We start from the raw sequence: 26422 nt of genomic DNA on the forward strand, positions 1-26422 counted from the left end.
ACTCCACGAGCGAGCAGCTAGTCGAATATACGAACGACGACCTATGAAAACGGAAACAGATAGCGGAACCCATTCGAGCGATCTCGCCACCAGAAAATGCAGACTGCAAGGCATATTGGGCTGTCCCATCATATCAGATTGTTTCAACTGGCCGTTGATTTTGCCAAGAGAGAGATAGAGAACGTGTCTCAAACGGCTGTCCAGTCCATCCAACCTTGTCCCAGACTGCATTTTCTTAGTCTCTTTTTGTTTTCAGTCGGTTAGGCCGGTGGTTTGGTACTTCCCTCAAGTTTTTTTTTTTTATTGTTTTACAGGGGATCCATCCCACTATCTTTTCCTTGTAACCTTCATCGTCGCCTTGAATACTGTGATATTGCCGTGCTGTTTGTAAGAGAATGGTCGAGAGAGACACTGATGGAACGAGCCAGAAGGCCACAGACGTCAAGCATAGGTGGATGAGTTAATTTTCGTGCATGTTCCCGGATCCAGAGCGGTTCATAGCTTTCGTACACTGAGACGAGATCCTCTACTTTTATTCTCTCTATTTTCCTTCAACTTCATCTGTTCTCCCAATAAATGACTTCAATTATTCCATCTATCGATCCCATTGTTTTTTGCCCTTCGTTAAAGGTCAGATTACTATCGACATTGCTGCTTGCGAATCCCTGGTGCTTTTGCTGCCATTTCTTTGGCACTCGACAATCGAGGTCAGAATAGCCTTGCAGCTGGACCTGGTGCAACGGTTTTGTGGGGGCGGTATTGTTCCCCCTTTTCACCGATCCTGGCCCCCGAAAGCGACGCAGTTCTTCAATGCAGCTGTCCTTACCTGTCGCTTAATGCCACTTTGGCTCGTGGGTGTTCCCCAGAGCCTCAGGATCGATGAGCCGCTGCTTGAACAAGTGCATGATTGATCGCCACCACCGGCACTCCGACGACCAACAAGCGAACCTCTGCTCGCCCAGCCTCGCCGGTATTCGCTCAGTTGGCAGGTCAAGTCCAACTCGGTAATGAAGATGCTTTTGATCTCCGAGTGCACTGCTCATCTGCTCTGGCCGACGCTCAATGGGGGGCAGAACGACCGCGTGCTCCGCGTTGGCACCATCCCATTCCCAACAGGCTGAATTGGCCTAACCACAGTTTCGGCGTGCATGTCGTCGAACTTGCGAAGCCTAAATATACTGCACGACGCATATTGGATTCTCAATCGGGCAAAAATCTATCCACCTCCCGCTCGGAGCCATGCTGGCCACTGGCGGCGCGAGGATTAGATTGTCTACCCCCATCTTCAATCTATCTCCAAGCTTTAATGTCCTGCCGCATCTATTTCCGCATTTTCTCTCCCCATGACACCGACACGATGCCTTTCTCAGACGCAATGGGCTGCTTTCTTCCACGACCGTTGCGAGATGCTAGGGTATGCATTCATCCTCGCGTACTCTGCGGCATTATACCCCAAGCTCTCAGTCTTCTAATAGAGGCCATTTGAGTCTACGCTCCCGACCGGGTTCCCAAAATAACACACACAAATGCATATGTCTTGTTGTGCTCTTCGCCCTTCCGGGTCGACGACCCGAAGAGAAAGGGACCATGATGCATGAACCTAGACCTCGAATGCTTGGGTCCCATACTTTCGGCGCCCTCGTCCCAAATATCCAAGTTACCCCATTTGCCCAGATACCTGTACTTGGCTCTTTATCATTCACTTTATTTGCTGTTCCTACCTGCCTGCCTCGAAATAGGATGGTCGACATCAAGTAGATGCCTTTAACCACCCCGCGTCCGATTGTTGCACGGATATAGTTGTGCCTGAGCAATTTATAGATACTCGTGATCCCATTCTAACAGACATCCAAACCACCCACCAGCCCGGTATCCGCGTCATGGCCGAAGGATTTGTTCCTAGGTCTTGATTTCATTCCCTCTTCCCAATCTCTTCTCATCTACACTCCTCGTTTCTCTCTCCGGTAACTGTGGAGGAAGACGTTAGTAGTAGGAGCGGCGAGTCTTTTCTCAAAACCTCCCTCATCTAGACTAACAGTGAAGAGCAGAGACACAGCAGAGGAGACAGCGCAGCCATGGTGCGGCCCCGGTTCGCCGTAGACTCGGCCGTCGCCGTCGCCGTCGCCTTCGCGTGGAATGCCGCAGCTGACCTCCTTCCAAGGACCATCACCCTCACCCCCGTTCCAGTCCCCGGCCCAGACTATGATGGACCTGATCCCACGGGGGGTTTCGCGCAGCCTTCGAGGGATTGGATCCCTCCTGAGCTGTCGCATCTCATTCCGACGCCAGGTGTGAACTTTACGGGAACGGTGCCGACTTCTATCCCCGTTCCTACCCTACCACCGGGTGGGGACGAGGAAGAACCGCCTCCACCGGAAGAGGAACCGGGTGAACCAATTGAAGGTGAAGAGCCGGAAGAACCCGAAGTTCCCGCGGAACCGGAGGAGCCAGAGGAGCCAGAAGAGCCCGAGGAGCCCGAGGAGCCCGAGGAGCCTGAGGAGCCCGAGGAGCCTCTCGGGTGCCACAGTAATGGTATCGACTACGTGAATGGAGGAACTTACAATATCGACATGACGGCCGAGAATTTCTTCGGGTTCAAGTCCGAATTCATAGGTTCGTCAACCTAACACCCTCCTCTCATCTAGGTCTAAGATTCTAACCTCTCTGGTGATAGGCTGCGAAAATGCGACAGTCCATCCGTACATGATTGACCCCGAGGGATACGAGTACCCCTGTTCTATCATGCAAACTCAGCCAGATAAAGAGGTCCAGTACTCTGAGTGGTCAGTCTCCATCACCTACTTCCTCAACCGTTGGTTGTTTGAAACGGCAACTAACGCTCTTATAGCGATGTTCTTTATTCCGAGATGTGGTCGGGAAACTGGTCGATTGTGATTGAGGCCTACGACATCGACTTTTCTGTCCAGCGTGATTTTGAACTCGTCGTGGGCATTCTTCCCAAGGTCACGACCACTGCAATTGACACCATGATTGTGGGAATTACTACTGTTCCCGACCCATTAAGTATGTCCTACTTATTCCTCCCCAAGATCAAGAAAGACAAGATTGTTAACCTCCACTAGCCGTGACAAATTGGTACAATCAGACGAGCACCATCATTTTCTGGCCCGACGCGGTTCTTGCTACCTGTGAAGGCAATACTCAGACAATTACCTCATGGCTCGAGGGCGAGACCACCACTCTATCTTACAGGAGTACTCGGACCCTTTACGACGACCCATTCTACGCTTACTGGACCACCACTGCTGGAGTGTGGGCTTACTGCCATTGGCCTTGGTGGCAGTGGCCTTCATATCCACAGCCGCCCACGAGCCCTGCGCCAGGACAGCCTCCTCCGCCCACGCAGCAACCCACGTCCCCCCCTCCAACTTCCCAGGTCTGCCGCGGGACGACGTGTATTACTGAGCAGCCGCCGCGGACGAGTGATCGCACCACGGGCCCCGGGGGTTCTACTTCCTTGCCTGGAACTTCTTACACCGTTTGCCGCGGTACGACGTGTCTTGAGGAGGACTTCCCCACGGCGCCACCGGGCCAAAACGTTCCCACTCCACCAAAGACGCCAGACAAGCCTCGCGAGCCTACGACACAACCGACCGAACCCGGCGAACCCGAGCCAACCCAGCCCGGAGAGGAGCCCGAGCCTGGAGAGGAACCAGAGCCTACGTCGCACACGTATATTACGCGTAGCCGTACGCGTACGCGCCAGCCATCACAGACTTGGGATCCTGAACCTCCCCCGCCGCCGACGCCGACGTTCCCTACGAGCACGCCTCCTCCGGTTAATCCGGAGCCGACGCCTCCTGGTTCGAGTTATAGTGTTTGTAGGGGAATTACTTGCCTTGATGGTATCGATTTGCCTACGTTCCCGCCTGTGGAAGAACCACCGCGGCAGACTGGTGGGCCGGGAGGTGGGCCGCCTGATAGACCGGAACCAGAACCAGAACCGGAGCCTGAGCCTGAGCCTGAGCCTGAGCCTGAGCCTGAGCCGGAGCCGGAGCCGGAGCCGGAGCAGCCTGGACAGCCCGGTGAGGGACCGGGAGGAGAGCCAGAGGAGCCAGGTAGGCCGGAGGAACCAGAGGAACCGGAGGAACCGCAGCAACCAGAAGAACCAGGTGAAGGACCTGGAAGGCCAGGAGATGGCCCTGGACCCGGGGAGCCAGACCGACCCGATGAACCAGGCGAGGGGCCTCCAGAAGGAGAAGAGCCACAGCCAGAGCCTGAACCTGAGCAACCGGGAGAGGAACCACAACCAGAACCTGAGCCAGAGGAGCCGGATCGGCCAGGAGAAGGACCGGGAAGGCCGGATGAGCCCGAGCCGGAACCAGAACCCCAGCCTGAGCAACCTGGGGAAGAACCAGGAAGACCAGATGAGCCTGGACCAGGTCCCGAGCCTGGACCAGGTCCCGAGCCTGAACCAGAGCCCGAGCCCAAGCCAGAACAACCTGGGGTTGAGCCAGAGAACCCAAGATCACGAACGCTTCGCACCCGCACCAGGTCAAGGACGCAGACCCCAGGCCAGCCCACTGGTCGGCCTGGTGGCGGAGATGAGCCGGAAGAACCTCAACCTGGACCCGAGCCTGAGCCATCTGAGCCGACGCCCGAGCCTGGGCCGCAGCCTGAACCTCTGCCTGAGCCAACTGCCGAGCCAGGGCCTGGTCCTGACCCGCGGCCGGATGAACCTGGCCAACCGGACCAACCAGGTCCCGAACCCGATAGGCCTGATAGGCCGGATCAGCCTAGTGAACCAGACAGGCCAGATCAGCCGGGGCAGCCGGGGCAGCCTGACCAGCCTGACCGACCAGATCAACCAAGTCCACCAGACCAACCCGGCCCTGAACCCGATCGACCTGAGCAGCCTCAGCAACCTGACCAACCAGATCAACCCAGCCAGCCAGACCAACCTGGACCGGACCGACCAGAGCAGCCTCAGCAGCCTGAGCAGCCAGGACAACCCGACCAACCAGGTCAGCCCGATCCCCAGCCCCCTCAGCCAGACGAGCCCGCCGATCCCCGCTCTCGCACACTCCGGACTCGCATACGTACTCGTACACAGAGCTTTGACGAGGGTCAACAGCCTGTTCCCACAACGCCGCCTCGGGGTCCGGTTCCGAGTGAGCCTACTCCTGAGCCTGAGCGACCGCAGCAGCCAGACAGGCCGGGTCAACCTAATCAACCTGACCAACCGGGGCAGCCTCAACAGCCGGATCGCCCAGATCAGCCAGGGCAACCAGATCAACCTGGTCAGCCCCAGCAACCAGAGCAGCCAGAGCAGCCCAACCGACCTGACCAACCACAACAGCCCGATAGGCCCGACCAGCCTCAGCAACCGGACCGCCCAGACCAACCAGGACAGCAGCCAGGACAACCAGGACAACCCCAACAACCCGACCAGCCAGGACAGCCTCAGCAACCGGAGCAACCTCAGCAGCCTGGTCAGCCTCAGCAGCCAGATCGGCCAGACCAACCAGGGCAGCAGCCAGGACAACCTCAACAACCCGACCAACCCGGACAGCCTCAGCAACCTAGCCAGCCTAACCTACCGGATCGACCAGATCGACCAGACCAACCGGAGCAACCTCAGCAGCCTGGTCAGCCGCAACAGCCAGGACAGCCAGGACAGCCTCAGCAACCTGACCAACCTGACCGGCCTGACCAACCTCAACAGCCCGACAGGCCTGGTCAGCCAGACAATGGCCAGCCGAACCCTGGAAATCCTTTCCCCGGTCAACCTCAGCAGCCAGATCGTCCTGATCAGCCTGGACAGCAACCTGGGCAACCTCAACAACCTGAGCAACCGGGACAGCCAGGACAGCCTCAGCAACCTGACCAACCTGACCGGCCTGACCAACCTCAACAGCCTGACCAGCCAGGACAACCCCAGCAACCAAATCGGCCAGACCAACCTGATCAGCCCAATCGACCAGAACAACCGAACCAACCCCAACCTGGCCAACCCGGTATTGGACAGCCGAATCCGGGTCAACCTAATCCTGGGAACCCCTCCCCAGGACAGCCGCAGCAACCGGATCAACCAAGTCAGCCCAATCAGCCGGATGAACCTCAGCAACCTAGCCAGCCGAACCAACCTGGTCAGCCAGGTAATGGCCAGCCCAACCCCGGAAATCCCTTCCCTGGTCAACCCCAGCAACCGGACCAGCCGCAGCAACCCGGCAATGGCGGGCAAAATCCTGGAAACCCTTTCCCCGGTCAACCTCAGCAGCCCGGTCAACCCCAACAACCTAACCAGCCGAGCCAACCTGGCCAGCCAGATAATGGTCAGCAGAACCCTGGAAATCCTTTCCCCGGCCAACCTCAGCAGCCAGACCCGCCCGAGCAACCTGGTAATGGCGGGCAGAATCCAGGAGACCCCTTCCCCGGACAGCCCCAGCAACCTAGCCAGCCTCAACAGCCTGACAACGGACAGCAGAACCCTGGAAATCCTTTCCCTGGTCAGCCTCAACAACCAGGCCAACCACAGCAGCCTAATCAACCTCAGCAGCCGGATAATGGACAGCAGAATCCCGGGAATCCCTTCCCTGGCCAACCGCAACAGCCGCAGCCGCAGCCTCAACCTCAACCTCAACCGCAACCTCAACCACAGCCACCTCAGCAGCCCGACCAACCTCAACCTCAACCTCAACCTCAACCTCAACCTCAGCCTCAGCCTCAGCCTCAGCCTCAACCTCAACCTCAACCTCAACCCCCTCAGCAACCAGAGCAGCCTCAACAACCACAACAGCCTGGTCAAGGCGGCAATCAAGGAGGGAACCAAGGAAACCCAGGATTCGGCGGAGGAAATCAAGGAGGTAACCAGGGAGGAAACCAAGGAGGGAATCAGGGTGGTAACCAGGGCGGCAACCAGGGCGGCAACCAAGGAGGAAATCAAGGAAACCCAGGATTCGGAGGAGGGAATCAAGGTGGAAATCAAGGTGGCAACCAAGGAGGTAACCAAGATGGTAATCAAGGTGGAAACCAAGGAGGGAATCAGGGCGGCAACCAGGGAGGCAACCAAGGAGGAAATCAAGGAAACCCAGGAGTCGGAGGAGGGAATCAAGGTGGCAACCAAGGAGGTAACCAAGGCGGTAACCAAGGAGGAAATCAGGGTGGGAATCAGGGAGGTAATCAAGGCGGAAACCAGGGAGGAAACCAAGGAGGGAACCCTGGGTTTGGCGGAGGAAACCAGGGGGGCAACCAAGGCGGTAATCAGGGAGGAAACCAGGGCGGTAATCAAGGCGGTAACCAAGGAGGTAACCAGGGAGGAAACCCCGGGTTCGGTGGAGGTAATCAGGGCGGTAACCAAGGTGGTAACCAAGGCGGGAATCAGGGTGGGAATCAGGGAGGTAATCAAGGCGGAAACCAAGGAGGAAATCCCGGATTTGGTGGAGGAAATCAAGGCGGGAATCAAGGTGGTAACCAAGGAGGAAATCAGGGTGGCAACCAGGGCGGTAATCAAGGAGGTAACCAGGGCGGTAATCAAGGAGGTAACCAGGGAGGAAACCAAGGAGGGAACCCTGGATTTGGTGGAGGAAACCAGGGCGGCAACCAAGGTGGCAACCAAGGAGGAAATCAGGGTGGGAACCAAGGTGGCAACCAAGGAGGTAACCAAGGAGGTAACCAGGGAGGCAATCAAGGTGGAAACCAAGGAGGGAATCAAGGAGGAAATCGGGGCGGTAATCCACAGCCGCCACAGCCGCCGCGGCGTGGTGGAAGCAACCCAGAAAGCAACCCAGCGAGCCGGCCTGTACTATTCCCAGTTTCTCGTGTTCCCGCCACTGTCGCCTCTGAGATGATTGCTCAGATGGCAGCGATGATAACCGAGAAGCCTAAACGTGAGTTTGTGGACAGATTCCCCCGTTCCAGACTCTACTAACGAGTTGGGTAGTCCCTCTCCGGCGACGCCAAGCCGTGGAAGACCCCGAGGACGATGATTTTGTTGATCATTTCAGCGACGATGACGAGTCGGACGGTGGAGATGAGTATTCGGAATATCCTGATGATGTTGTCGTGTTCCCCACAGTTACCGAGACGGTGTGGGAGAGCAATGTCACGCAAACTTACATGGTGACTATTGCATTGGCACAAAAGACGGTTTACGAGGACGGTAAGTCGTTGTCGTATCGAATGAAAGGCATGGGGACCTTGTTTAGCTAACAGTCTTTCAACAGTCAACCAAGTCATCACTTCGACACTGTAAGTTTCTTGGTCCCGTGATGAATAGTGGTCCTCCTTGGATATAGGCTAACTAGAAGCCTGTAGGATCCCACCAGCTCAGACACTCTGCGCCAACGAGGTAGACGAGACGACAACGGAATACTTCCAAGGAAGAGAGCAGACCGAGGTCCACGTCGATTACGTGACGGTTACGACCGAACAGACTATCTGGATAGGGTAAGTTGCCATTGTTTTTCCCATCGGGGCATTTCTATTTGAACAGTGGCTGACCGTGGCGGCACCTGCGACAGACAAACTACGATCCAGACGTATTCCGACTACCACGCAATGACTCAGTGTTGGCAAGGCGGTGGTTGGTATGGATTCCCGTAAAACAGAGATTTTTTTTGGGGGGGAGATATCAACACACACTAGGGATTGGTGTAGGAGTGAGGGAGTGTTTAGGTTTGGACGTCATGGCAAAGGCGTCGTCTCGTTTTGAATATCTTCGTGTACCTATGTTTCCGGCTTTCCTTGCGTCATATTGTTTTGCACAGGATTGTATATACTGGTAGGGTTGATGCAATCATCCAAGTCATATTCTTCTTCCCGAAATCTGTTTGTGGTACATGTAGTGGATGGGCGGAGTGGTCGCGGCATGGCGCACGCGCATCTACGCGCATCGACTTTGCTTCATAGGGCTGCGCGATGTGCGTTAGGGCAATAATTGTCGCTTGTTATTGTTTGTTGGGGATTAATGGATGGATGCGAGGTTCATTCAGGCATGCTTGCGCAATATGCGCAATATGATCGACCGCGTCGATTGTGCAAGATCGGCTCTGCGTCTGGGGTGGCAAGCAGAATTAAGGTTCAGAGCCGTTTCAGTTGCATCGACTTTCTCCAGGAGTTCCAAGATCGATGGTTCTTGGCAATCTCTGCTGGGCTTTGCTTGGATCGATCTGGCAAATGAAACAACGCCACTGTATTATCGCCCTTTCTCGGTTCCATCATCAATGCTTTCCCGTCTGCGCCTCATTCTCTCAAGCAAAGGGGGTAATTTTCTCTTTTCTAGCCTCGTGCCCCCCAATGTCGCGCCCGTTCCCGTGAGTTGAACCATGGAACTCTTCCTCTTAGACCCTGCTACGAGGGGGAAGGGCGAAAGGAAGGTGGCAGAAACATGGTATGGTGGACGTGCGCTGCGTCGTAGAATTTTTTTTTCCTATCCTCCCCTTGGCGCGGCACATCAATGCTCTAAGGAGGGGAGAGTGTACCAAAGATTATGTGTGTGGTCTAGGCCGCTGTTGGGAGCTCAATCAAGTCACTTCATCCCCTTCAGGACAACTTGCCCAGTGCGACTAGTATTTTGAGGCGGGAGGGAAGATGAAGGACAGCGTCGGAGAATGGTCTGGAGGAGGGGAAAGGGGAGAGTGGAATAGGAACCAGACTTCGTTCTTGGATGGTTGGGGTAGGATCGGAGCATTTCAGTGGGCGTGGGCGTGGGCGTGGGCAGGGAAGGATTAGAGAACATCAAATTAATCCTGTGGGCTGTGGCTGTTCACTTCAAGCTGCTAGCGTTCTACCTCGTAGGAGCTCGGTCAATCGTTCGGCTGGTCCTGGACGCTGGGATGGAGCACGATGTTTCAATCCTTCGCGGCTGCCTCTTCCCCTTAATATCTGCGCCTTCGAGATTCAGAGTCCGTAAGCGATGGTGCCAGTTTATTCAATCTTGCAACGCTGACACCAGATCAACGTTTAGCGGCAGGGGAGCAAGATTGAAAAACTGTCACGCGCGGCTTCACCTTTCAAATTATCAGTTCGTGCTAGTATAAACAAGCTTATTTTCGGAGCTCGAAGCAAGAAAAGATTAAAGCTTGTTTTGAACCCACTCCGGAGCTGTTCTCCACGTCGGGAGGTCGAAAGCGACCGACCCATCAGTTGGGGCGACCGGCGACACTACTGCATCCGATCTAGCGCATATTTCAGCATCGATCGATGTCCAGTGTCCATTAGCCCAGACCAGCTAGCTTGGTTGTCCTCGTTCCCCCTGTAGGAGCGTGCCTAGCTCGGTAAACGACGCTGATCACAAAATGTCAGATCGCTCAGCTGGCTCTCTCAAAAGGAACAAATTTGCTGTGATTGACCCGCGATCAGACATAATGGCTTGTCGGAGCCTTCGTCGCTCAGGAGGCTGGAAACACCGTGGACACACACAAAAGAGTTTTACTTTACAAAACGCTCGGAAAAACAATGCAGCAATAAACGGACTTAAGTAGAAATTGATACTTCGTCAATTGGTATTGTTATGTGAGTGAGTAATTACGCCCTTGTAACTCGAGAATATATGTACAAAATATCTACCAATTTTTAGAGGTAGATGTAGCAGAAGGGAGAGCCCCCGACAGTGTTCATGAGGTCCTTGATCTTAACGGGAGGAGCAAGGGGAGAGAGGTCGATGAGGTCTTCGACCGTGACATCGGGGCTGGGAGGGTTGTTCTGGAGAGTGCTCGTGCCGTGGACGCCCTGGAATATTTTGTTAGTGAGGCCAATTAGAGTGGGATGGGGGAGTGGGAGATTGGGGGATGGCATCTTACCTGGCGGTTGGCAAAGTCAAGCATCTGCCAGATCCAAAAGACACGATCAACTTGAGCATGATGGAGGTAGAAAGCCGGGTCACCAGGCGAGATGAAAGGATCACCGCCCGGGTCACCGCCAATAGTGTAGTGACCACCGCCGTGAACACCGAGCTCATTCAACACGTATCGGTCGTCACCCTGCAAATGGGCCTGGAACTGCTCGACGTTCTTATACTTGAGAATAAGGCTAGTAGTGTTGAGGAAAGAAGTAAAGCGCTTAGCGATGCCGGCGTTGAGATCACGCTTCAGGCAGCGCTGGTTATCGGGGCCGATGGGGTTAGCCGAGCCGTTGAGGATGGGCTGGCCGTAGACGGGGAGGATAATGGTGCCAAAGTTGACCGTCATGTCCTTGAAGGGACCCGTGGTCACGCAGCCGCCGCCCGTGCCGGGAGGGAGCATGAGGATGTTGCCGTTGATGGGCTGCACCATCTGGATTCCCTCGTGCTGGAAGAAGGCGCCGTTGCCGCTCATCGACGTGGCGGAGCCGTCGAAGACGGGGGACGCGGCGGGGTTGTTGACGTCTAGGCCCCATTCCCAGTAGGGGAGGGGACCGGTGTAGCCGCATTCATCGCGGAGCTTGGTCTCGTAGGCGTACACGAAGTAGCGATGCCATGTGAGGAAGGTGGCCTGAAGATTTGTCTTAGCTGGCTTTATTCAATTTTCTCCGGAACGAGCTGAGCTTGATTAGTAGTCCGTGTAATAATATACTTACAGTAAGATGAATGTTGACTGTCTGGAACAGGTGGACGCCGACAAAGTCGTCAAAGAGAGACCGGGCGGCAGGGACCTGCGTGGGATCGAACAAGCTGGGCTTGGTCTGCAGGCATTTGACGGCAGAAATGTACTGCTTGCGCTGGTTGGCAGTGAGAGTGCGCCTAAATCATCATCCGTATCAGTGATCAATTCATCTGCAGAAAGGAGAGAGAAAACAAATAAGCTGAGAGAGGATAGACCTCAAAAAAAAAGGCCAAAGAGGCGGGGATGGGAGAGCTTCATACCATTCCTTTCGGATCCTGATGTTGTTGGGAGTGCAGCTACCGCTTGCGCCACGCTTCGCCAGCCTCATCACAGTGTCCTGCGACGAGTCGGCAGCGAGGGCCGCGAGCTGAGCAAGAGCATCGCCCTGCTCGATTTCGGGCTGCGTGAAGTCGTCCTCGGTGATTTCCTGGGCAGTTACGCCCAGGGCCGCCGTGGCAGCGAAGAGGAGGCAGAGAAGGCGCTTCGCCGGACGCATCTCGACCAAGCTCGGGTTACGGAAGGCGAAGGAGGAAAAGAGGGATTGATGATGAGAGTTTGGGAGGTAGTCGGTATTGCTTGTGAAGGAGGAAGGGGAAGGTAGGGGGAGATTGGCGATCTTTTCCTTGGAGAGAGCCTCACAACCTTGGGAGAGCGGGCCGGACAATCATTTTTCTAGAACTGGGCGGATACCATGGTTCTTATTCTTTTCTCTTTTGTGCTCTTTTTCTTTTCCCCTTTTTGCCTTTCTCTGGGTTTGGGGAGGTCCTGGCAAAGAGAGTACAATCGCCGATGCGACTCCGAGGGACTCTTTTTCATCTTGCCAATCTGCAATAGGGTCGTACTTGTTGGACGACTGCGAGGGTCGCAGAGGGGTGGATTCTGGGGGCGTGTGTGTCGTGTCGATTGTTGGAAGGTCATGTCATCCATCATTCATCGTTACTCGTGGTCAATGATGAGGGCAGGACAGGACAGGACAGGAACGCCTTTCTTCGCGAGCCTTGGCGTCTCTGCATGCTGCATGAGTGATGTGAGCATGGGATCCCATGTCTGAGTAAGACCGCAGGGTTGTACCGGAGTCGCATTCGAAAAAAACGAAAGAAATTTGGGTTTCGAGGCGACGCCTCCCAACAGGGGAAGGTCAATCTCATCCCTCCGATTCGAAGTGCGCAGGACAAAGGAGAGATTTGAATCCCTGGTTCACTCTGTTTGGCATCAGGCATTGCCCAGACCAGGTCGGGGGTATCATTATGATTCCGGTTGCTCCAATTGACGCGGAGAAAACGGCCGGGATAAGGTTACATCAATTGGCGCCCGCGGAATCGACGGGAGCACTCAGTTCACATAAATTAAAAAAAAAAAAAAAATCAGAAGAACAACGTGGCTCCGCCTCTCCTCTCCCCCTGGTCGCTCCACTCGAGAACATCTTAAACGGAATTAAGGACAGTCGCAGTTCCTGGGCGCCACTCCCCCAGAGAGCCTTGGCCAATGGGGTTTCGTCCGCCTTCAAGAAAATCGCGCCATGTTGATTGACAGCGGTCATGATGGATCCTCCCTCGGTTGGGTCGGTTCAGATGGAGTAAGTAACCCTAACTGTACGACACCTCCCCTCCATTGACCCTCTTCCTCCAACGAGACGAGCATGGGATTCCTTTTCATTTTCAGCCAAGACCGTGTTGCTGCAAGCTGTACGAAGTTTCTTCGGAATTCTCAGGCCCGCGCTCACTCGAGAACAGGAATCATGGGCTTGCCTGGCCGTAGTGTACCAAAGCTTCTAAACGTTCTGGTGGACTTGGCACGCCGCCAGGCTACATAGGAACAAACGGTCCAGTCCATGACGCTTCGAGAAAAGTCCGAAGTAAAAATCCCGGGTCGAGTGGGGGTTTCGTTCGCCCTTGATTTCCTGGGGTAATTTATTCTTAATTCTCGCTCTGAAAGTCACTGGTTTGGATCTGTTTTTCTCGTCTCTTAGGCAGTTGCTAGTCGGATCGATCAAATCGATTGACGTAGTGTATCATCAATACATACGAAGGATGCGTGGTCCATAGATCCATCTCATCCTGTGTCGTCAGGACCTTGTCTTCGTTTAAGATGGAAGAATCAGTGCGACACAAACTCCTGCACAATTTCTCCACGCTGCACGACACAACTTCATCATCAATTGATCTTTGTATTAATATTCACCATGAATATTCACCGGTCCTGCATTATCCCCGATTTATCACTTCCCGCATGAGGACACCGAGTACCAGTGCCCTGGAAGCGTCCCTCCCATTCAACGACATGTCATTGATGTGATGTGGCAAGACAGTAACATCGCAGTCAATACTGAGTACATGCCTCGTCCTGCAGACTCCTACTTCGTACTTGTACACGCCTTTCTGCCTTTCGGTGCATGCAAGCAGTCAGACACTCGCAGGAATTACCAACCTCGCCTTAGTATCAGCTTCATGAATACTTCGTACCTGTTGGCCAGCACCTCGACATGAGATGCCCCGTCTCCACTCGACAACGTTGCAATATTTCGTAGCACTTTCTTCTCTCCTCGGAACATGGATATCCATACTTAGCCACTTCCTCGTACGAAGTACGAATCTTGCCCTTTCAGTTCAACGGAACGATGGAACAGGGGAGGGGTCTCCATCCTTATTCCTTATGCTTGCATTTCGCCTGCATGCATCGAACGTTCTGACAGCTATCTCCACTCTTAAAGTCGCATTAAGAGATCAATTGATGCCTACGAAGTACGACGCCGTTGTCCGACGCCGTTGTCATTGTTGCCAAGGCCCAAGTCCCAGAGTTTCTCATCTTATCCCAGTGTTACCCCGAAAGAGTCCACCCCGTTAGGGTCGCAGGCGGCCCTGACCAGACCTCAGTTAGCGATGCTCGGGGTCCTTCGCCGAGTGTTTGTTCGCGAGAGTAGTAACCCGCCCGGCCTTGGTTAAGACCATCGAACTAGAGGGTGGTAGGCCGGGCTACTAGGTGACACTCTTGCATGCGGAGTACACATGTGTAACTCTCCAGGTCTAGATGTCAATATCTGCACCTTGTGCATACTGGAGAGCCGTGCTGGCCGCCCAAGAGGAAACACGAGGCCGCCCGGACTAGCCCATCTGCACGCAGCCCCCTGCTGCTCAAGTGGAAATCTTGGGGCCGTCTATCCACTTGGGAAGTCACAAACGAGAATCACGTCCACAAGGGACGGAAACAACGGCTCAAATAGGCATTGGCATTGGCATTCAGGTAAAGAAAAACTACTTCGTACGAATGAGAAGGGTGTGTCGTCTGTTTCTGTCCAATGACACTAATAGACCTTCCTCGTACTTCACACTCCGTAAGCGGGCATCATTCCGACCCCGGGCGCGTCCAACTGCAAGGGAGGAGAGGCCATCCCACGCGGTCGAGTCGCCTTGACCCGTGCGGTTCAATCCCAATATTCTGTACGAAGTATGCATAGAACTACACCCATGCATGTACGTAAGTTGCATCAAACCGCGTTCCTTGGTATCGCCACTCGCTCAAAATAGTACAATCTCCGATTTATGTCTTCCAGAGACGTCGCGCTGAAGTGGTGAATGCCTCGTTGGGCCCATGTCAGTGGAGATGTGCTTAGAGTTTGGTCGAGCGAACCGGAAGCCTCGAATTAAATATAATCCACATTAGCGCTGGCGCGGGTGTTATGAGCATGCATGGCATTGAGATCTTGGGGCTAATGTAGATATTTTCTTCCCCATCATTTCTCCTCAAAAATTTGCTGGGGAGGCGGACAAGGGGTGTTCGAACATGACTTGTCATATTCTCCGTCGTGTTCGCATCTTGCTTCTCCGGAACACTTGCGTGGGAAATATCAATGGCAGAGGTTCTCATGGGGATTGGAATAGCATGATTCTTGCGGTCCAATATGGGACGGGCCCAACACTTGAATACCACTCAACCAGAGCTTATACCGGCCATGGACTACGAGATGTTTGGCCAAGATGTATCACCAGCTTGGGTTAGTGAATGGAGGGCCCTCGACCCACACCGCTAAAGTTTAGTCCTAAGCTTAAGCTTAATTTTTGCGAGTGGTCTGCTAGCTGATGAAGTTTACTTCGACCTAGCAGTATCAAGAATTACCAATTCGTCTTGGGAATCCAATTCTCAGCCTTTCATGACGATCTTCTTCCCACTCGTTTTCCCAGGTTTTCTGCACTTTGTTCCTGGAGTTTTCGTTGAGGGTGGAATTCAGAACCCCTGTCGCCAGTAACAGTTGGCAGACCAGTCGATACGACGCTAGGTCGGGGTCGTTCACCCCTGGCTCAGAGGGGGTCAGCTTTTGGAGAGACCACCGCTAGACTCTCAGGGGTTACGAAGCCGATGAGGCACGCAAAGGTACAAGTATCATTGAAGTTGACGGATTCTCAATTCAATCCGGGTGGCACAGAGCAAGAGTAAATTAGAGTACGAAGTAATCTCAAGTCTTTGGACGAAGGACCCCGAAGTCTCTCCCTGAACCCTGGACTCCGTATCCATCCCCGCTCACAGGGATCAGAAACCTACGAATTATCAATAGACAACGTCTCCATCGTGGAGTAAAGGTCTTAGGGTCCTCAAGTGCAGCAAGAACGCGGCATGGTCTTGTAACTTTACATCCGCAAGTTAACATTACAGGTCGTGCAACATCCAACACTGCCTCTCATCACAATAGGGACTTCGTCCAACGACTCGGGAGTCGAGTGTTATTGTTCTCCCGAGCCTGAAAGAATTCCGGCACTGGTTGATCAACGACTGTTGCGGGAGTCCAATTGGTCTATCTCATTGGTCCAAAGGTCTGCACCTCGGTACGAATTATCTGCACATCTGCAATATTGCCCCTCAACGGCATCACAGATACACACACACACTTCTTTTTGCCATGCCGGAAATGCAGTGTGCGTGATTCCGATGATCCACATACCCGCCTGGCCACGTTTTCTGAGCACAGACAACGTTGAAGGTTCCAAGAAGCGAGGAGAGCTGAGGATTGTCCCATCCTACCTTAATAGTACAGCCACCCACCATGTATGCCGCTCCTACGCCTGTTGTTTCCTCGCCAATCTCGCTTCGCTTATTCACTATTCTCCCCAATTCCGCGGTGGGCGAGGTCAAAGCGTGCATTGTCTTCTCTCATCGCCTCTAGAGGCTGGACCCGTATTTTCATCTCGTCGCCTACCTACTGGATGTGCCGCTTTCTTGATATAGTATGGCGCCTCTGCGCGACCTCGTGGCCTACCTCGGGTGGGGAAGATATTCGGTGACACTAAGAAAGGAAGGTGAGGAGGAGGGGAGTATTATTGCCAGTAAGGAAGCTTCCCAGAAGAGAAAAGGTGACCCTCCTTCACAACCAAAGCTCCTTCCCCACCATGCCATCGTTGAGGATCCGAGTCCCAGGAGCGCGGAACCCACAGAGGCGACTCTGCATGAGAGGGCGTGGACGCAAAACCTCAAGGAGTGTCTTCATTTTGCCAACTCACCACTGCATCCTTGATTTTTCAATTATTGTCTACTTCCCGCAGATGGGGATGTGGGGAAGGGCCGAACCCGCGCGGTTGACTCTAATATTGAATCTATTTCGAGCATCTCACCGCTCTTTGAATGCATGAATCCAATGAAGCCCACCGAAGAAAGGTGAAGGTTTCTCCACGTGTTGAGGTCCACACCACCGGAGAGAAACCTCCACGGACATCGGTGCGGATGAGCAAACACGCTCAGACCCCCGAGGGGAAGCAGCCCGCTGTCGGGAGAGGAAAGAATGGTGATGACAACCGGAGGGATGGTCCGCCGCAACCGACCCCTCCACCTCCTCCAACATGGTCTGGAAATAGTGAGCACTGGGGAAAAGACACAGCTAGCAGCGCTTCAGGCGGCCGTCAGTAAAGTCACTCAAGCTAGACAATCCGTGGATCGCATGTCGCTCACGATACAGCCGTGGTCGACGCATAGTACTCCGCACCGACCGCCTCCATGCTATTTCTGTACATGTCAATGGCCACCGGAATGTACGGCGCAGTTGGGGCGCTATTCAGGCTCAGGATGGGCGACTACGGCTACACGCTCATGGCGAAGGGTGTCCGATTCGTCGATAAACGGAGTGTCCGTAGCAACCTCCAGCACTGACGTATCAGGGTATATTCGGACCGCTGATTTGGTCAGGAAGTATCACTTAACAAGCAGCGTTCGTATAGGCAGAATTCTTCTCATGTCCTTTGTCCCCGGCCGGTACAGCATCCTATGGAATCCCAGGACCTCGAGTCTTATGCCTCTTGACTTTGACGGAGCCTGTGTCACACGGGTAGAGGGATGGTAACGATCTGTGTCCTTTGATTCGTCGCCTAAGAAGAGGGTCACGTACCACATGATGTGTAGTGGTGTATATTGATACTTTGAGAGGAAGCAGACTTGACTGGCGGAAGGTGACCGGCCAAGGACGTTTCGAATACAGAAAGAAAAGGAACAACTAGGAGAAAACGAAAAAGGCTAGATCCAGAGTCGAGATACTGGTCAAGGGGATTCTAGATATGCAATTACAGGTGAAGAAGCTGTCACTGAGACCAGTGCCCCGACCTTCATTGCGGAACATGACTCGGTTTTGGTAGTGACAAGGACCGGTCCAGCCTGGGCGCAACCGCTCACTCATATGAACAGGGAATAGATCTGGAATGGGTGGGCCAATGGTCATCAGCCAAAACTCTCAAGAAGCCGCTATATACCTCATATAAGAACATCCTACCTTGGACCAATTAGCCAACGGGAGGCAATGGGAGGCAATGGTGGGTACACACAAAAGGGACTTCTAACGCACGGGAGATGTCGAATGGGATGTTGGATTTTGGTAGGAGCTTGTAAGATATAAGACGCACTAAGGATAGGCAGACCAAGAGCCACTGAGGGTAGGTCATCTAAGAGTCGATTTCAGTTCCTTAAAATCAGGACTGACTGCGAAAAGAGCTGCGTTGGAATGGACTGTACCGATCAACGACCGAATGAAAGCACCAACAGAGCTCACTACTGAACGTTAAACGAATACTTGAATAAGTTGATGAGCTTGAAGAAGAAGAAAAACGAAGGAAGAAGGAAGAAGTCCCTCTCTGGCTATTACCTCTTATCCAGAAGTTTCGTTTTCTGGTCTCCGGAGCCACTTCTCCAACAAGCGAAGAACTCTCCTAGTGCCCTTTCTTATCATCAACAACACTTGCGGCATCTTTAGGAGGCCGCAGTCTGCTAAAGAAGTCCGCTGAAGTACGGGCTCTGTTCTGTAAGAGCTCATCTTCCAGAGTAGAGGGTACTCGCTGCCCTCCTATAGCCATATACCAGGCTGCGAAATCTCAGTACTGGAATTCGGCCAAACTCTTATGAGATATTACTCCTATTCCAAACTAAAATATACCACTGTGTTATTGAAACTTCAGAAGGAATTTCTAGCTTCTAGGGCCAGCTCAACTCGACTTGCTCGAAGCATGCTTACGCCTATACTCATGAGTCAAGGGAAGCTATCGAGATCGAAGTGGCGCTTCGATGTTGATAAAACATGCTAGAAATGTTGACTAACAATATCTCCAAGAATCACCCCAAAATACCAACGCAATATTAGGGACTATGACGAGAGAAAAGCTTTGCAGGTTTTGTGGAAACAGGATCCAGCAACTGGGGAGAAGTGATTGTTTTCATCGAGTTAGGTACGTCTTCGGATATGGGCCTCAACATTAACAGCCTAAATCCTATGTTGAGAGCAATAACCTCCCCTCTGACGGCGAGTTTGATAAAATTCTTGTCGTCTCGAAACACTTTTATCCTTGGAGTGGTTAACGGCTAAGAACAACAGTGTGCAGCAAGTCTTGGATGAAGGAGGATAGATGTCCATCTGCTATCTCAAGGGAAGGATCGGCCGTCGGCCACTTATTCTCGTTTATCGAGTGGAAGCACCAAGTCCTGGCATTTCCTACCAATGCCAGGGAGTGGTGTAAGAAAGGGCGGCCATTCTTGTGAGGGCGTTTTGGGGGGAGCGGTTAGGGTTATATTTACGAAGCCGCATAGGGCACAAACTTAACGCCTTACAGCGTTAGGGTTGCCAGCGAGACGGTAGGATGTCGACGTCCTTCGAACCTTGCAGATGTGAGGGGCATGGGGAAATGCTAACCTAACGGCTATGGGCTCTTCTGGAGGTATAGGGCTCGATAACAAATAACAAAAGTATCTGAAATGCCTCCGGAAATGGGTTGGGTATTCAGGGGGGGACAAGGCCCACTCCGGGGTTAAGGGGCTTCAATTAGTTAGAACTTCTCTATGGCTTATGCTGAGATATAGCCTCCACCTCAAGCTTCCAGCGTAGTTCTTCTTATATACTAGAGAATAGTAGAGACGGTACACTGACCGCCCAACCTCCGCCATGAAGACACCCCAACTCGGAACACGTGATGGAACTCGAACGGTCTTCATATCCTGCTGAGTTACTAGCCAGTCGGATGCCGCTGCGTTCGACAAGGGGTAGTTCGTGCCCCTCGAATCCAGATCTCTGGGTCGGTAGCTACGCGAGACCGAGGTGCTTGAAGGTTGTCTTATCTCGCAGAATATTACAGTATGCGGCCCATGGGGCGACCAGAAAGCGTGCATATTACCGAATCCACACGGAGAACTGGCCTCTACGCGAGGTCACATTAGGACTTCTCGAAGGTGCTTCCCCACTCTTCCTTCGTCTGGGGTTCATGCCATCTTCACAAGAGCGTAGTGGTCACTATTCGATAGAAGGTACCACCACTCAAGCAGCATCAATATGATGACCACGGGTACAAGTCCACCTGGATATGTCAGGGAACAGAGAGCACCGGTTGGTCGCATCTTCCTAAATTTAACCCGTGAGGGCTCCCGAGCCGATGGCTGTCAACCATATTCCATAATATGGTGAGGCCGTTCCCGAGAGCAGCCGAGTCCATGAGCATACACCAATCCGCTCACTGCGGTTACCTGAGAGCAGCCTGGAATGCTTATAAGAGGAAAATTAGACGTAATAGTCCGAATATAAACAGATGAAGTCAAGGCTTGTCGTCTGTTGGCTAGCTTGCCGGGATAGGCAGGAGCCGGGGTTGGGGCAGAAGATCGATTTGTCGATCTCTCGGTTCGTCGGCAGAGTGCGGGGCAGGAGTGGAACGAAGGATCAAGGCTCCGTAGATGGGGTGCGCAGCAGCTGTGCCTGCGGAGAAGGGTCATCCTTGGACGGACCCCCAGCAAGAAGCTTACCCGCGAAATAGAATGCTTCCATCTCATTTCTCATGCAGCGTGGGACTTTCTGTCGCTAAGGTACAGCCGATGAAGAGAGTGTGCCCACCATTTCCCTCTTGGGCTGTGTTATTATTGCTGCCCCTCACGGATCAATTGATGGTGGTGAGAGCATACAATTGTAATGATCAAGTACTTCGTCGCAGGCTTGCTTCAGCGGTACTTGGCGAAGGGAAATAACGTGACAGCGGATGAATCAGCGTCTCCAGGCAAAGGAAGGAGCGACGGACCTGAACCGAGAGCGTTGATCTCGATCTCGAACTTCAACGTCGCCCCGCTGGATCCCACCGATCTTCCCCAAGACATGGAACATTTTCCAATCCACCAGTCAACGTCCAATCCACTTCATTTTAGGATATTCCTCTTTTCCCCGTATTTTCCGCAGAAACAAGGTACATTTGGATCTCCGAAACCAGACCTTGGCTTATCTTTGCTATCTGTGGCATCTCGCCTCGTACTCCCAACTCCGCCTCCACCTTACATTCTCGACATCCCGATTCAGAATTCGCATCGGGATGTCAATAATGGTGCAGCGCAGGCATAGCATCGTTCGTTGAGGGGCGGCAAATTAATCGACGGGCCAGACCATAGCCTGTGAGCCTTCTAGAGGTTCGGCTATTTGGCCCGTTCCTGCAAGGCACCGGGCTGCTTCTACGAGCAGTAAGCCAAGACAGTAAGCCAAGACGTGTCAATACCGTTTTCACATTGTGCCTCTGACCGGAGCGGAACCTAGGTAATGCTATTTCCGCAATGGGCAATCTTGCCAGTTGCTTCAGTGTTTACGTGATGCTGAAGTTGACCCTCTTCGAAACAAGCGAGGGCCTGTTTTGCTCGGTACGGCCGGGGAACTGTCAAAATCCCAATTGATCCAGCGTTTTAAGCTTTGATCAATAGATGATTTTCAATTCGGAAACTTATCAACGGTACAAACCCCCATCCATCACTTTGGATTATTTTTTTCTTTCTCTTTTTATACCCCATTCACAGGCCACAACGTCCTCGTTCTGCTAATCGGTCGGTCGTTCCATCTGCCGGAAAGCTCACTCGCGGATGCTCCACTCCGAAAAGATATGAACGGCATTTCTCTGCCAAGCTCCTATTCCCGGCTAGATGGCCCAGGAGATATTTAGCCGCTTCGAGATATTGACTAGAACGTCGATTCTCGATACCACATCCTCCACATCGCAATATATAAGCAATCAATGCTAGGCCTTGTGTGGCTTTTCAACTCGAGACGGGCTTTCCTTTTGCGGACGACCGCTCGTTCCTCGCTCTCACGGCTGCTGCCAATCTGGCCTGGCTTATACGATCTCTGGCTCCTACAACCTTTGCCTACCAGCCCCATGGCCTTTCAATCTACCTGAATGGGAACAATATGGCGCATTATATGCTGTTTAGCACTAGGCAAGCCGCCGATGTCCGGTGGAACAATGAAGCGATGGCGCGTCCATATGAAAAGATATGCCACCCAGACAAGCACCCTGTTTGCGGCCAAATGAGCCGACATTTATAGTTTAATGTCCCGAACATTTCACTTACGGGTACGTCATATCATGTTCCGACGGCCTTAGCATCGGAGGGAGTGAGGAAGAGAGAGAGAGAAGATTTTCCTTCGTTCCCCATTCTCCCGTCTCGGTCGCCACCCACGCAGCTCGTCCGCTCTAGTTCTTATTACCCGACGTAATTCCTACCCTCGGGCTAGAAAACCTCTACATGACATTATATCTGGCGTGCAGGAAGCTTTTTTTCTTTCCCTTTCTCAAGCAGTGCGTCTGGACCTGCCCGTCTCTCTTTTACTCATCTAGCAGTGTTACAGTGTTAGTCGCCGAAAGGCTTTCCCACTTCCGTCCTCCCCCTTCCCCCTTGCCCTTTCCCCCTCCCCTTTACTTTTCTTTTCTTTCTTTTCTTTTCTTTTTTTTTTTTTTGGGGGGTTTTTTTTCTTACGTGGCCAACTCTTGTGAATAGTTCGTTTCGAAGCCTGGCTTTCATCCACCTTTCGCGTCCGTCCGTGCGTCTGCGTGTGTGTGAATAGAATCGGGGGCATAAAAACGATCCAAGACGCGTCTCGTTCGTTCTCGTCTCGTCTCGACTCAAAACGACCCGCAGCAATGAGGTGGACTTCGCTCTCTCTGGCCGTCGTGGCCTCCCTGGGCTTCTCCACCGTCTCGGCCATCTCTGTCCACAACGGCGCCGGCTTCCTCGCAGGACACCACCTGCTCTCCGAACGTGAGCTGCAGGAATACCACATGGGACTTGCGAAGCGACAGGGAGCTGCCGAGTGCGGTGCCAGCGGCGGTGGAGCCTCGTGCCCCAACAACCTTTGCTGCAGTCAGTTCGGATTTTGCGGTGACGGCGACATCTTCTGTTCGGAGATTGCGAAGTGCCAGCCTGATTTTGGCCGCTGCGGCGATGCTCCTGCTCCACCCGCCGAGCCATCCCCCCCCGCGCAGCCTCCTGAGACGCCGGGCACCCCTCCCGCTGAGCCCCCTGCCCAGCCCCCCGCGGAACCACCCGCGCAGCCTCCCGCCACCGAACTGACCGTCACCACCAACGGCATGTGCGGCAACACGACCACCTGCACCGGCTCGACCTTCGGCGGATGCTGCTCCCAATTTTTTTGGTGCGGGTCCAGCGCCGATTACTGCGGTACTGGATGCCAATCCAGGTTCGGCACGTGTGAGGGCGGTGGTGAGACTCCCGAACCCCCAGAAACCCCGGCAACCCCAGAGACTCCCGCAACCCCAGAGACTCCTCAAACCCCCGAAACCCCCGAAAGCCCCGCCACCCCAGAGACTCCAGAAGCCCCCCAAACTCCTGCCCAGCCACCTGCTAACCCCGGCCTGCCTGTCAGCACTGATGGCCAATGCGGTGGTAACCTTGGTGTAACCTGCATCGGCTCAACGTACGGAAACTGTTGCTCAAGATATGGATTTTGCGGTGACGGAGATCTGAACTGTTTACGTCCTGTTGGATGTCAAGAGGAGTGGGGCGAGTGCAAGGATCCTTAAAAGATTGTCTTTTCGGTGGTCTACTGCCTCGCTTCGTTCATTGATCGGAAACAGCTGAGGAGGAATATTTGGGGAAACCGCACCATCTCTGTTCTTGTCAAATATTGTTGTTTTCTTGCCGCAATCTATACAACTAGTCTGTTTTTTTCTCTCAATTCTTTCCGCCTTTACTCCTCGTTCGCTTCCGTTCGTGTTTCTTGCCTTTCTCTCCTTTAATTTTTTCACACCCACCCTCATCGAGGAGCGAGGAGCTGGTGTCATGCCGACCAATTCTGCCCAGATGTACAGCTGCGGCCGTAACGGTTGATGGACACTTCATGCATAGACAGTCCCCTTCCCGGCTCTCTCGCTCTTTCACTCCCTTCCCAGTTTTCTTTCCCTGTTACATATTTTGTCATGTTTACTTCCTATTTCCATTTCCTTGCTCTAGACACCAGACCAAGCATGTTTGCTGGAGGTTTTACCATGCCTGGTGATGGCATAGGAGAAAAAGGGAGAGCAGATGGCTCCCCATGTTTCTGGTACGAGACCCGCGGTAGTAATGAGAAATCTAATTTCTAGTGAAAAAGATGAGTAGAGCTCATGTCTCTCAACTCTTTCAGTTCCGAATCGTAAAAGACTTCTTCTCCGAAATGTTGGGAACCACCTCGCGTCCACAAAGTCTCGCAGTTCTCCCGGCAAACAGGTCTTATTCGACTGCATTCAAGGGGCGCGCTACCTTGAATTACTAGGAAGTACCTCGATTTTTAAATGTCATTGAGCTTGAGGTGTACCATCTCACAGCAGTCGAGGATCAAAGTTGATGGCTCCTTCCGCTCAATGAGCATGAGTTGGCCAACAGAGCTGGGGATTGAATTTTGATTGGACAATGGCGATTTCAATTGTTGCAAGAAATGCACCGCCACATAAGTAAGGAGGCAAATTGTGGCCTATTGTGGCCTGGCTAAGGTAGAAATAGTCACGTGTTTAATATTGTCACCAGCCACACCAAAGCCAAACTTGGGCGATGACCTCGTGCAGGCATCAAAATCTCAAAGCTCATTCAACCATCTTCAAATCCTCACTACATCCGCCACAAGAACCGTCAAAATGAGTTTCGCCCCCGTCAACCCTCGGCCTATGTTGCAAGGCCTCATCAACAAGCCGATCTTCGTGCGTCTAAAGTGGGGTGAGACGGAGTACAAGGGCACCCTCGTGTCGGTGGACAGCTACATGAATCTACAGTTGGATGGCGCGGAGGAGTACATTTCGGACAAGTCTACGGGCACACTAGGCTCGGTTCTTATCAGGTAGGTTGTTTTTGATCGTTTGGTAGAGTCTATGGCGTGAAACTGACTCTGGGGATATAGGTGCAATAACGTACTATGGGTGCGCGCCGCGGATGAAAAGGACAAGGACGCGTCGATGACGGGATAGCATTAGTGCGACCAATGGTGCTTTATTTGGGGGAGGGGAAAGATATCGGGATCATTACGTTTCCGGTTTCCAGGAGTCCGTGTCCCCGTAGCCCGATGACGAGGGCTACCGGTGCTGGTATCTCACAGCACAACCATATTCTTACGCCAGTCCAACGCATCTCACCCACCACTACTTTATCCACTGCTGGGATGTTTCCAGCACATCAGCCGCAAGGTATTTCAGCACTGAAACAATGATAATCAACCTGTTGCACTTTTAAACGAACCCGATTTCGAGCCAGTTGCTTGGGATGACCCGGCAACACCGCAGGTTCCTCAGATACCATCGACGACCTTTCGCGCCTTTTCTATACGATGGACTGTTTTAGAAGACGCATGGGCTATTATCCCATGCTAAAAAAGCAAAATTTGAAGGCATAGGCCAATGAAGTTCTTCTTTCCAGATAGTAATAGTATCATTGCCTCCGATCTCTGAGAAATGCATTGTGTATCAAGGAGTGTTTTATTGCGCCATTCTATGCTGCCGCGGCCTAGAAGAGCTATTACAAGCCTTGGGCCCCTTGCGTCAGTCTTCTTCCTCTGTCTCTTGACCTCATGAATCCCAGCGTGTTGGGACTTGGACTAAGGATTGGCTACGGAAACTGAAGAGAAATTCCTCAACACCACTCGACCGGTTCCAGCTCCTATGTCTCTCCGAGGTTTCATTATGTGTATGCTGTGATACGTTTTCCACATTCCCAAATGATACGCTGTGAACAGACAGTAGAAGAAGAGCAGGAGTGCGGTTGGCGCGCGGCGGGTGCTCGCCGCGGTCTCCTCGGCCCTTGCCAATGAAGTAGAGTAGGATGAAGGTGCAGGATATGTCTCAACCTTGGTGGAAGGCAAGTGGCAACGAAATTCCTTGGAAGGAAAACTGCGAACAGCGTTCTCGAAGTAATCCCTGTTGGAGGGATTCAATTTCTGGGGTTGCGCTTTCCGGGAGACACCAGGTCTATCGGTTCGAGAATTTGGGGACCAAAACCTAGAACGTATGCGATGCGTGCCACATACCAATATTAGCAAGACGGCTGGCCAGTTTGATAATAGATGTATCTAGGTGAGGCAAAGGATGCGCAGACGAGAACCACACTCTCTCCTTAACATCATTGCCATTTCACCGAAGCAT

General features: G+C 53.1%; 3 protein-coding genes and 1 pseudogene across 3 annotated transcripts; 3 read left to right on the forward strand and 1 right to left on the reverse strand.

The window, feature by feature from the left end:
* Positions 1-2075: 2075 nt before the first annotated feature.
* Positions 2076-8565, forward strand: SAPIO_CDS5306 (uncharacterized protein; the record flags this gene model as incomplete). The annotated part of the gene is made up of 10 exons (XM_016787660.1): positions 2076-2613; positions 2675-2783; positions 2849-3024; positions 3084-4079; positions 4150-7691; positions 7820-7850; positions 7904-8122; positions 8187-8211; positions 8278-8409; positions 8484-8565. 10 exons carry the CDS (start codon positions 2076-2078, stop codon positions 8563-8565), a joined length of 5850 nt encoding a protein of 1949 aa, XP_016642675.1.
* A 1971-nt stretch (positions 8566-10536) lies between these two features.
* Positions 10537-12039, reverse strand: SAPIO_CDS5307 (Tyrosinase central domain protein; the record flags this gene model as incomplete). The annotated part of the gene is made up of 4 exons (XM_016787661.1): positions 10537-10692; positions 10764-11432; positions 11518-11680; positions 11804-12039. 4 exons carry the CDS (start codon positions 12037-12039, stop codon positions 10537-10539), a joined length of 1224 nt encoding a protein of 407 aa, XP_016642676.1.
* A 10900-nt stretch (positions 12040-22939) lies between these two features.
* On the forward strand, positions 22940-23839 carry SAPIO_CDS5308 (annotated as a pseudogene; the record flags this gene model as incomplete).
* Positions 23840-24928: 1089 nt separating this feature from the next.
* On the forward strand, positions 24929-25255 carry SAPIO_CDS5309 (uncharacterized protein; the record flags this gene model as incomplete). The annotated part of the gene is made up of 2 exons (XM_016787662.1): positions 24929-25128; positions 25189-25255. 2 exons carry the CDS (start codon positions 24929-24931, stop codon positions 25253-25255), a joined length of 267 nt encoding a protein of 88 aa, XP_016642677.1.
* Between the last annotated feature and the right edge of the window lie 1167 nt (positions 25256-26422).

Source organism: Scedosporium apiospermum, assembly GCF_000732125.1.
Source record: "Scedosporium apiospermum strain IHEM 14462 chromosome Unknown SEQ_SAPIO_0098, whole genome shotgun sequence".
Taxonomy (NCBI): Eukaryota; Fungi; Ascomycota; class Sordariomycetes; order Microascales; family Microascaceae; genus Scedosporium; species Scedosporium apiospermum.